Source organism: Dromaius novaehollandiae, unplaced genomic scaffold, assembly GCF_036370855.1.
Source record: "Dromaius novaehollandiae isolate bDroNov1 unplaced genomic scaffold, bDroNov1.hap1 HAP1_SCAFFOLD_41, whole genome shotgun sequence".
NCBI lineage: Eukaryota > Metazoa > Chordata > Aves > Casuariiformes > Dromaiidae > Dromaius > Dromaius novaehollandiae.
In genome coordinates, this window is record NW_026991492.1 from 1,797,768 (window position 1) to 1,807,885 (window position 10,118).

General features: G+C 53.6%; 1 protein-coding gene across 1 annotated transcript; it reads left to right on the forward strand.

Moving 5' to 3' along the window:
* Nucleotides 1–8,832: 8,832 nt before the first annotated feature.
* On the forward strand, nucleotides 8,833–9,768 carry LOC135326953 (olfactory receptor 14I1-like). The gene has a single exon (XM_064504594.1). It carries the CDS (start codon nucleotides 8,833–8,835, stop codon nucleotides 9,766–9,768), a length of 936 nt encoding a protein of 311 aa, XP_064360664.1.
* The last annotated feature ends 350 nt before the right edge of the window (nucleotides 9,769–10,118 follow it).

Here is a 10,118-nt window from a genome sequence, read left to right on the forward strand (position 1 = left end):
GTGCCCTCGTGGTTGTGGCCATCGAGTTGGCCAGCAGAAGTGGCAAGCTCGTTAGATGGAGTGGGAGGCAGGGCGGAGGCTATGATTTCTGAAACCGATATCACAATTGTATTGGAGGACCCGGATAGGCCTGCTCAGATCATCCGTGTGCGGCCGTACATAACTGCCATAGGGGAACCATTGTTAGGGCGAGATGCCTTATCGCAAAGCGGCTTTCACCTGACAAATTTAGGGTAAGGGCCACTGCCTACCTCCTCGGGGCTCATTTCGCTGTCCCGCTGACATGGTGCTCCAATGAGCCTGTGTGGGTAGAGCAGTGGCCATTGACAGCGGACAAATTGGCGGCTGCCCGACAAATAGTAAGTAGAGAACTAGAGCAGGGACACCTGGAGGAAAGCCACAGTCCCTGGAACACTCCTATATTTGTGATACACAAAAAGGAGAAGTCTAAATTTCGATTACTGCATGACCTACGAGCGGTAAATCAGCAGATGGAAGCGATAGGTGCCCTCCAGCCGGGGTTGCCACTACCATCAGCAATACCAAAGAATTGGCCAGTGGTGGTGATGGATATCCAAGATTGCTTTTTCTCTATACCATTAGCCCCTCAGGACAAAGCTCGATTTGCCTTCACACTGCCCTCAGAAAATCTGCAGGAGCCAGCAGTGCGATATCAATGGACCGTCCTCCCACAGGGCATGAAAAATTCACCTACGATTTGTCAGGCGGCAGTAGCTAAGGTATTGCAGCCGGTAAGGGCACAGCTCCCGCGCGCGCTTATCATCCATTACATGGACGACCTCCTAATAGCTGCAGAGACCCAGCAAGAAACCGATCAGGCAGAACAGGCAGTAATTAACTGCCTAAATGAAGCGAGATTGTACGTCCAGAAAGCGAAGACGCAAAGGGGAGAATCTGTCGACTATCTGGGAACCACCATCCTCCCCAGAGCTGTGGTCCCACAGCCGATAAAGCTCAATAGAGAGATACGAACGTTGCATGATGTACAGCAATTGGTTGGAGCTCTCCAATGGCTGCGAGGGCTGATAGGTATTCCCAAGGAGTGGATGGAGCCACTGTTCAAGTTGCTCAAGGGCCACAAACCATGGGAACCGAGGCAGATGACACCGAACGCATTAGAAGCCCTCCGAAAAATAGAAGATCTCATGGCAAAGGGCGGAGTAACGAGATACGACCCGGCCAGACCTATCAATCTGTACGTGGCAGTTACAAGAACAGGAGCCATAGGCGTTCTAGGACAAGGGACGCCGGAGCGTCCGGAAGTCGTATGACGGATAGTGTCGAACCAAATAAGTACGGCATACGTCACAATCGTAACAGCGTTGGCACAGATGATACAGAAGGGACGAACCGCCACCGTTCGGCACTTCGCGAAGGAGCCTGAGTCCATTTACCTGCCGGTAAAAAGGAGTCAATGGGACAGCATGGTCCAGAAACAAGATAGTATAGCAATAGCTTTAGAAGGATTCCCAGGAACAATCAGATTATCGCCTGTGCTGGAGATGTATACACACCTCTCCGTCCTTCGGCCCCATCTGAAAGCCCGAGTGCTACAGCGACCTGCACCAGGGCGCACAGTGTTCACCGACGCGTCATCGGTGACCAGGGCAGCGGTCGTTGTGTGGCAAGATCAAAAGGCCCAATGGCACCGAGTGAAGATCAGCAAGCCGGACAGTAGCGTACAGCATCTAGAGGCCCGAGCTGTGGCGCAGGCATTGCAAATGTGGCCAAAAGAGCATTTGAATGTAGTGACAGACTCCATGTTCGTCTTTAAATTGTTACACAACTTGTCATATCCCGGATGGGCCGGATCGCCCATTGCGCTAATGCTAAAAGAAGCCCTACAACAACGGCGGGCCACTGCCTCCGTTATTCATGTTCGGAGTCATGAGGCAATCCAAGGAGTGTACCAAGAAGGCAACAATAAAGCCGATCAAGCGGCCAAAGGTGTGTGGACAGTCGCAGAAGCAAGGCAGGTGCACGACCTTCTCCATGTTGGTGCAAAAGCATTGGCAAAAAGCTGCAGCATCCCCCTCACCACGGCTCGTGAAGTGGTTGCGGCTTGCCCGTATTGCCAAAAAACCCCCCTGTGGGGCGCCGGCATCGACCCCAGGGGGCTGAAAGGAAACCAAATATGGCAAACGGACTTCACAATGTGCCAGCGACTTCGACCACGGCCCTGGCTGGCTGTCACAGTGGACACACACAGCGGTATCATCGTGGCGACCCAACATAAACGAGTCACAGCGCGGGCGGCACAGTTGCATTGGCACACGGCAATGGCCTGGCTGGGTGCCCCAGAAACTATTAAAACAGACAACGGCACGTGTTTCACAGCGCAAAGCACGAGAGAATGGGCCGTACGGTGGGGAATTAAGCTAGTGCACGGTATTGCCTATAATAGCACAGGTCAAGCCATTGTCGAGCAAGCAAACCGCACTTTAAAGCAAAGGATCGAGATTCTTGGGGAGGGGGAAGGATATACACAAAGAATCCCCGCGCACAAACAATCAGAAATAATTATGCGCGCCTTATTCGGTCTGAACCAGTTCACCAGGGGGGAGGAGAACAAGACGCCAGCGGAAAAGCATTGGGCGGTCCGAGCGATGCACGAGGGACCAGACGTAAAGGTCCGAATCCCGGAAAAAGGGGAATGGGAAGAGGGGTGGCAACTGGTAACCCAAGGACGAGGGTATGCAGCGGTCAGGCAGGGGGAAGTGGTAAGATGGGTCCCTGCGAAGTGGGTGCGCCCAGACCTCAGGGCAAGGACAAGACAGGAAGCAGAGAGTCAGGTGAATTAATGAATGTCTGAGTTTTATTGCAGGGGAGGACCACCCTGAAAAGCCGATGATCCCTTCTAGCAGCAAAGACAGCAGACAGGAGAAGAAGAACAGATGAGAAAGGGCGCGTGAAACCACAAGAAGAACGCGTAACCAGAAAACCCGAGAAGATGGCAGGGGGAGCAACCCAAGTAGCTCTCCTCGTAGCGATGCTGGGACTGGGACTCCAAGGGGTGAAAGGCGAACCAATGTTAGCGAAATGGGGTAGTAACAATCTATGGCTCACCTGGGCAAACCGGACAGGAAATAAGCAATTTTGCCTGACGCTGGCGGGTGTGGGGCAGCCTTTTAAGACATGCTTAATAGGGGTCCCATTGAATTTGACCGTAGACCTACCAAAGCTGAGAGAGCATTGCACAAACACAAGCAATATTAGTAACTGCTTGAACACGCTGAATGCATCATTGCCCTGGGACCCGCAAGAGCTTGACCTTCTGGGTTCGGTAGTGGTAATTGGCTTGGGCTAGGACCATGGGCCAGGCAATTACTAATAGAAAGGTTGCGCCTGCTGCTGATGCTCGTGCTAGGCATATTAGCATGTAGACTAGTGTTTAGATGCTTGGTAAGACAACTGCTAGAAAAAGGGGTGGTCCCGCCCACACCCACACTATGAACGCTTAACCCGCGACACGGCAATTTAAAACAAATAGCATAGCCAAAGCATGGGGAGGGGGAGATGTAGGGAACGGCGATCGGAAGATCTCGCGATGGCACGGAAAGAGGAAGGAAGAGGAAGGATATGACGCAGAGATAGCAGTATGCTTGTAGGTATATAAGCAAATGCATACGTACAATAAACGCCATTTGTAGCATCCTCATATTGGTGTCAGTGCTCATTGGCCCGGAGGCAGGGGGAGCCTCCGTGCCGTCTCAGGCGGACGGGAGATTGTCGCATCAGAAGGTGACACCACCTGGTGTTCTAGGAGGATCCTGGTCATAGTTGCTCCATCAGAGCAAGCAGACACTGGCCCATGTCCTCAACCACCTCTGTCTCTTCTAATGCTCCAAGGTGCTTGTTTATGGGCAACTGACTCCCACCCTCCATCTCCAGTGATTACAGTGGGAGCTTAGACAAGCAGCTTGCATGCAGACACCTGTGTTGAGCTCACTTCAGCTTGGGCGAGGGGAATCCCATCTCCCGTGTGCTTGTGCAGTTCACAGGAGTTTGCTGAATCCTACTCCAGCCCAGGGGCTTCTAAACTGGCATAAGATGCCTAGACTAACTCATCTGAATCAATATCTGAACCATGTGTCAGTGAGCTCCCTTTTTGTCCCCATCTAGGTGTCCTGCCTAGTTAAGAGATGGGAATAGGGCCTTCCAGAGTGGGACGTTTCCACCTCTCATAGATAACCATCCTCTGATGAGACAAATTGCAATGCTGCAATGGGTTTCTGTCTTCTGTTTAGGCAAGGAGCATAGGTTAGTATTTTGGCATGGGGTTTTTTCTGCGCCCTGTGCACACCTTGCCACTTCTCCTTGCACATCTTCAGCAGGTTTCTATTGTCTGAACCCTTGAGCTCCTCTGCCCTTCAGAGCTGCCTCCCTTTGCGCATCCCATGGAAAAGCTCCATACAGCTGAGCTTCATCTGCACACAAAGGGCATCCTTCCTCCTCGCCTTCCCTCCTGGTCTCTCCTGAAGAATTTGTAGCCATCAGTTGCAGCTCTGTCATCGTGCAAGCTGTCCCTCCATGTCTCAGCAGCTACTCCAACAATGCCACACTTCTGTGACAGCACACAGAGCTGCAGCTCCTCTTGCCTGTTCCCCAGCCTGAGGGCATTTGTACACATTGGAGCTGCAGCACCTCAGCTGTGGCACCAGGCCCCAGTGCAGCCTTATGACAGGGAAACCTGTTACTGAGTGCCCAGGACGTCACATATGCAAAGGCTTTGCTTCACAGCAGAGACGTGCTGCAGTGGATGGCGCATGGCAATGGGATGCTGAAATGAGGTGCTGATGAAGACAGCAAACCCTGCAGTCCCCAAAGCCAGAGGGAAACCCAGCTGGGCCATGCACCCCTGGTAGGAGAGGGGTTTGCTGCCCCAGGTGACTCAGAAGCACTTTGGGGCCTGTGACAGAGGTGAAGAGGATGTCCAAGAAAGACAAGCTGCTGCTAAAAAGGTCCGTGGACACAGCATACCCTTTGATCTAGCCACACTGTGGACATCATTAGCATGTTTGCTGCTCATACCATCAGCAGGAAAGAAGGTTCAGGAGAAAGAGAACCGTCAGGGTTTGAAAGCACAGGCACATGAGCGGAGACTCTGGTGTGATGGGTCTCCCAGTCCTGCAGCACCCTGGATGTAGCCGGGATGGACCTTCCCTCCATGCCATGGTGGTGGTGTTGGGTGTTCAGCTGCTGGCACACAGGCCCCGAACCCCTTTGAGAGACCCTGTGGTGTCTGCCCCGTACCCCCTCCACCAGCACATGGCTTTCCTGGAGGTCCTGTGTGGTATGTGCCAGCCACATGCAGTTGTCTTGGCACCCCAGGCACCTGGCACAGCACTAGAGGCCTTTTTGATTCCCTTAAAGTGAGAGCCCTGAATTAACTGGAGTGTCTGCAATGCCGAGATGTGCATGTGTCTTAGCTCTGTAGTGACTTGAGCTGTAGCATATACAGCTGACAGAGCCTAGAGAGCGACCTGGCTCTCCTTGTGGTGAACTCCTCCTTTTGGTCAGCTGAAAAGCTCTGCGGGCATCATGGAAATGCATGGCTAAGGACAGTTCAGATGCCAAAAAATTTGGTGTAGATTCAGGTGGCCAAGCAAACCTGCCCCACCTCCCCTCTGGCTCACAGCTGATGCTCAGGCAGGATGTGGGTCTCTCAGCATTGCTCCATCAGAGGTGGCAGACACACACAAATGACTTGGACCAAGCCTGGAACCTCAGCCATCACCAGGGGTTTGGGCACCTCTTCTGTGCACACCTGAACTGAGGCAAGAGGAATCCCACCTCCTATGGGTTTGTGGCTTGGCTGAGAGAGAGCTGAATCCCCCTCTGCCCAAGGCCACCTCAGCTGAGATTGAACTCCTGCATTCCCTCCTCTGAATCACTGCCCCACACGGGGGAAAGGAAGCCCTCCCTGGCACTGTCTTGGTCTGCTGCCTGGTAGTGGGACAGCAATAGGGCTTGACAGAGGGGAACATTTCCACCCCTTGCCACCTCTGTCCTCTGACAGGATAAAGCACACTGCTGAAATCAGTCTCTCTCCACAATCCAGAGAGGGACTGTAGGTGATTAGCACACTTCCAAGAGCATTTCCCGGAAGGGACCCTGCTGCCCCTCAGGAGCTGTCAGCCTCGGAGCCCCAGGAAAAGCTCAAGGGAGCCCGGGGCGGGCAGAGAAAGTCACGTCTTTGGCTGGGCCTCTGCTCCTGAGTGGGGCCAGGCTCCTGGGATGGAGGGAGCTCATGGCAACCTGGCAGCACTGCCCAGACACAGCTGTGTGCAGGAGCAGCTCCTCTGCCAAGAGCAGCAGGGCTGCGGGCACTGCCTGCTGCTGCTGACATGAGCTGAGAGAAGGCAGAGAGAAGTGCAAGGCAGTGTGGAGTGGGAGGACAGAGGAGAGCTGATTGTGGGAGAAATCTTCACAGCCCTTTGCACGATAAGTCTCTGGCTGCAGGGTGATACTACTGGGGTTCCTGGAGGGGTCTTCTGAACCCAGCCCATCCCATGACTGATAGGATTTCTAAGGATCACTCTTCTGGTTTCTCCTGTGCAGAGAAGGGAGAGATGCTTCAGGGCAGGGATTCCCTGCCACACCATCACAGTGGCAGGCATGCTGCTCCCTTTTCCCAGGGATGGCTGCAGGGGTGTGAAGCTGGGGTGTGCACACAGGTCTGCCCAGCACTGTAATTCAGGGCAGCGTCCCTGTGTGCCCAGGGCAGTGACTGTGCCACCTACAAGGGTCAGCACTCAGCCTGTCTGGGGAGCTCCCCACGGTGCTGCAGGGAGAAGCTCCGGGTGAGAGGGGCGACCCCCAGCAGGGCAGGTTGAAGGTTCATTCTGCCTTTGAGAGTGCTGCATGGCTCAGGGCTGCTCACAGCTCCAGCTCACCATGAGGACATTCTGAGACTGACGTTGTAAAGAGGACTTGTCTCTGCATGCTGGGAACGGAAATGCAGCAGTCAGGTTTAAACAAGCCTCTTAACCACCACACTGAAGGATAAATAGATTTGCGAGGAACCTCAGCAAGTGCCTACACCACCCCTGAGCCTACAGACAGCACCAGCATCACCTTGCCAGTCTCATCAGAGATTCTCTGATCTGCTCTTTAACACCTGGAAACAGGGAACTGCCCCTGGGCAGTTTCCTGCTGCTTGGAGGTTTCCGTAGGGCTGAGCTGAGTGCCCAGTGGGTGGGAAGGGGTCTGTGTGGGGACAGAGGAAGAGCTGCCAGCAAGGACATCTGCAGGCAGCAGAGAGATGGTCAGACAGTGAGAGGAAACTGCTGCCAGAAACCTCATGCAAGGCTGGGATGCAGGAAACTCTCTGCCAGCCCCTGCAGTGCAGATGCTTTCCCCTCAGCAAGCCCCCTTCACCTTTCCTCTGCCACCCAGCAGAGCCCTCTGACCTCAAGGCCATGGGATATTGGACAGGAATTTCCTTTCTGGCAGCCAGAGCCCTGGAAGAGGAGAGCAGCAGCTCTCCTGTCATGTGCCCATTTCCTAAAACATGACAAAGGGGCTGAGAACAACCACCCTGTGATGTTTCCATCTGGGAGACCGTGTGCACAGCTGGGTTAGGGGAAGGCCTTCCTCCATGTCCCTCTCTCTTTCTGTCTTTGCCAGCCTAGGCAGAAGCATCAAGATGGTGTTCCTTGCTTCTCTCCCAGGCTGGGCTGCTCTTGTTCTTGCTCGTGGGCTTTGTGGGGAGGAAATTTGCAGCTACAGAGTGACACAGACCCTGTGTTTCCTGCAGCAGAGTTGTCTCCAGTGGAGGGAGAGGACGAGGACCCCTTCTTGCCTTTGGGGCTCAAAGCAGCAGTCTGTGGGGCTGGGCAATGAGCTGATTGTCCTTTCAGGAGACCCCACCTTTAAGACACTTGACCCTCCCTGCGGTGTGCTGCTGGGCTGTGTGCTGCCCTCGAGCAGGGCACAGCTCTTCTGTAGGACATGTGTGATAGCTGAATGTCCCATGCAGAAGTCACAGAGGTGCTAAGGAAATGGCAGTGCTGCTGGGGGTGGCTGTATGTGGGCATGTGAACTAAGCACTGTGTGTCTTTGTCCAGAAGCTGGGTGCTGAGTTCTCTCTCCACAGCAGAGCCAGGTCACAGAGTCCTCCTTCTGATCATTGGAGCCGTGTGCTATGTCACAGCCTCTCCTTCACTCTTGGAATATCTGAGCTGAGAAAGGGAGGTGAGTTTGGAGATCTGTGCTTTGCAAGTGGACACCACTGTCAGCACAGGTGGTCCCCAGCTGAGAGAGGTGCACTCCCAAGGCAGCTGGGAATGGGACTGATGGGGAGACCAGTGTGCTGGCTCTGTCCTAGGGCACAGGGAGAGCTTTTGCCTCTCAGGCCTCACTAGTCTTCACACTGAGAGCAGGGGAAAGGGTGCATATTCCTACCCTGCAGAGCAGACAAACAAACAAACAAACAAAGCCCCCCAAGAGTGAAGCTGTTGCTTTTGTGGTCAAAATGCCTTAGAATTGGATGTGAGGAGGTTGAACCGCTCTTCTGCATTATAGCAGGACTGTTCCCTCTGGAGCCCATGGGCAGAGGACCCTGCTCCTCATGGCACACTCGGCCAGCGGAAAATGGAGCTCCAGACAGGGAGCTGAACCAAGGTCTTGCGAGAAGGAGAAAAGCAATGTCTGTGTGTGTGTGTGTGTGTGTGTGTGTGTGTGTATACGCACGCGCATGCGTGTGTGTGTGTTTGTGAGGGGGGTGTCTGTGAGAAAGGGAAAGAGTTTTGATCAGAAAAGAATCTCCTGACTTGTAACTGTTTTTCTGTCACTGCCCAAAGGGAGAAAATGTCCAACAGCAGCTCCCTGAATGAGTTCCTCCTCCTGACGTTTGCAGACAAATGGGAGCTGCAGCTCCTGCACTTCTCGCTCTTCCTGGGCATCTACCTGGCTGCCCTCCTGGGCAATGGCCTCATCATCACAGCCATAGCCTGCGACCACCATCTCCACACCCCCATGTACTTCTTCCTCCTCAACCTCTCCCTCCTCGACCTTGGCTCCATCTCCACCACTGTCCCTAAATCCATGGCCAATTCCCTGTGGGACACGACGGCCATTTCCTACTCAGGATGTGCTGCCCAGGTCTTTTTCTTTGTCTTCTTTTTGTCAGCAGAGTATTCTCTTCTCACAGTCATGGCCTATGACCGCTTTGTGGCCATCTGCAGACCCCTGCACTACAGGACCCTCATGGACAGCAGAGCCTGCGTGAAAATGGCAGCAGCTGCCTGGGGAACTGTTTTTCTCTATGCTGTCCTGCACACTGCTAACACATTTTCAATACCACTGTGTCAAGGGAATGTTGTGGACCAGTTCTTCTGTGAAATCCCCCAGATCCTCAAGCTCTCCTGCTTAGACTGCTGCCTCAGGGAAGCTGGGCTCCTTGTGGTCAGTGGCTGTTTAGCCTTTGTGTGTTTCGTTTTCATTGTGGTGTCCTACGTGCAGATCTTCACTGCTGTGCTGAGGATCCCCTCTGAGCAGGGCCGGCACAAAGCCTTTTCCATGTGCCTCCCACACCTGGCCGTGGTCTCCCTGTGTGTCAGCACTGCAATGTTTGCCTACCTGAAGCCCCCCTCCATCTCCTCCCCAGCTCTGGATCTGGTGGTGGCTGTTCTGTACTCGGTGGTGCCTCCAGCAGTGAACCCCCTCATCTACAGCATGAGGAACAAGGAGCTCAAGGAGGCACTGAGGAAACTGGTTCAACTGGTACTGTTTCAACAGCAATAAGGTGCCCATGTCTCTTCACATATCATTTCCAATTTATCTCAGGCAACTCTTTGATTTTGAGTGTTCTGTGATACTCATGTTTGTGCACCAATGTTTAAATGCATCCCAGTTCTCCAGAGACACAAACCCCATCTGTCTGACTGAGAGGCCTTCTGTGAATCTGCCCTCACTGTGTCAGAGCTGGCCTCCCAAGTTGCATCTCTGTAATAAAAGAGGATTTGCTGAATACAGTGACTGAAGGCTGGGCTCTTCTTCCCATCTGGAGCCAAGAATGTGCTCAGGGAATTGTACCCAAAAAAGCCCTGTTGCCATGCCTGGGGTTTGCACAGGCTATGGGATATCAGCTCGTA

Excerpts from the sequence above, each read along its gene's own strand:
- LOC135326953 (XM_064504594.1), top strand. The coding sequence starts at position 8,833 with ATGTCCAACAGCAGCTCCCTGAATGAGTTCCTCCTCCTGACGTTTGCA.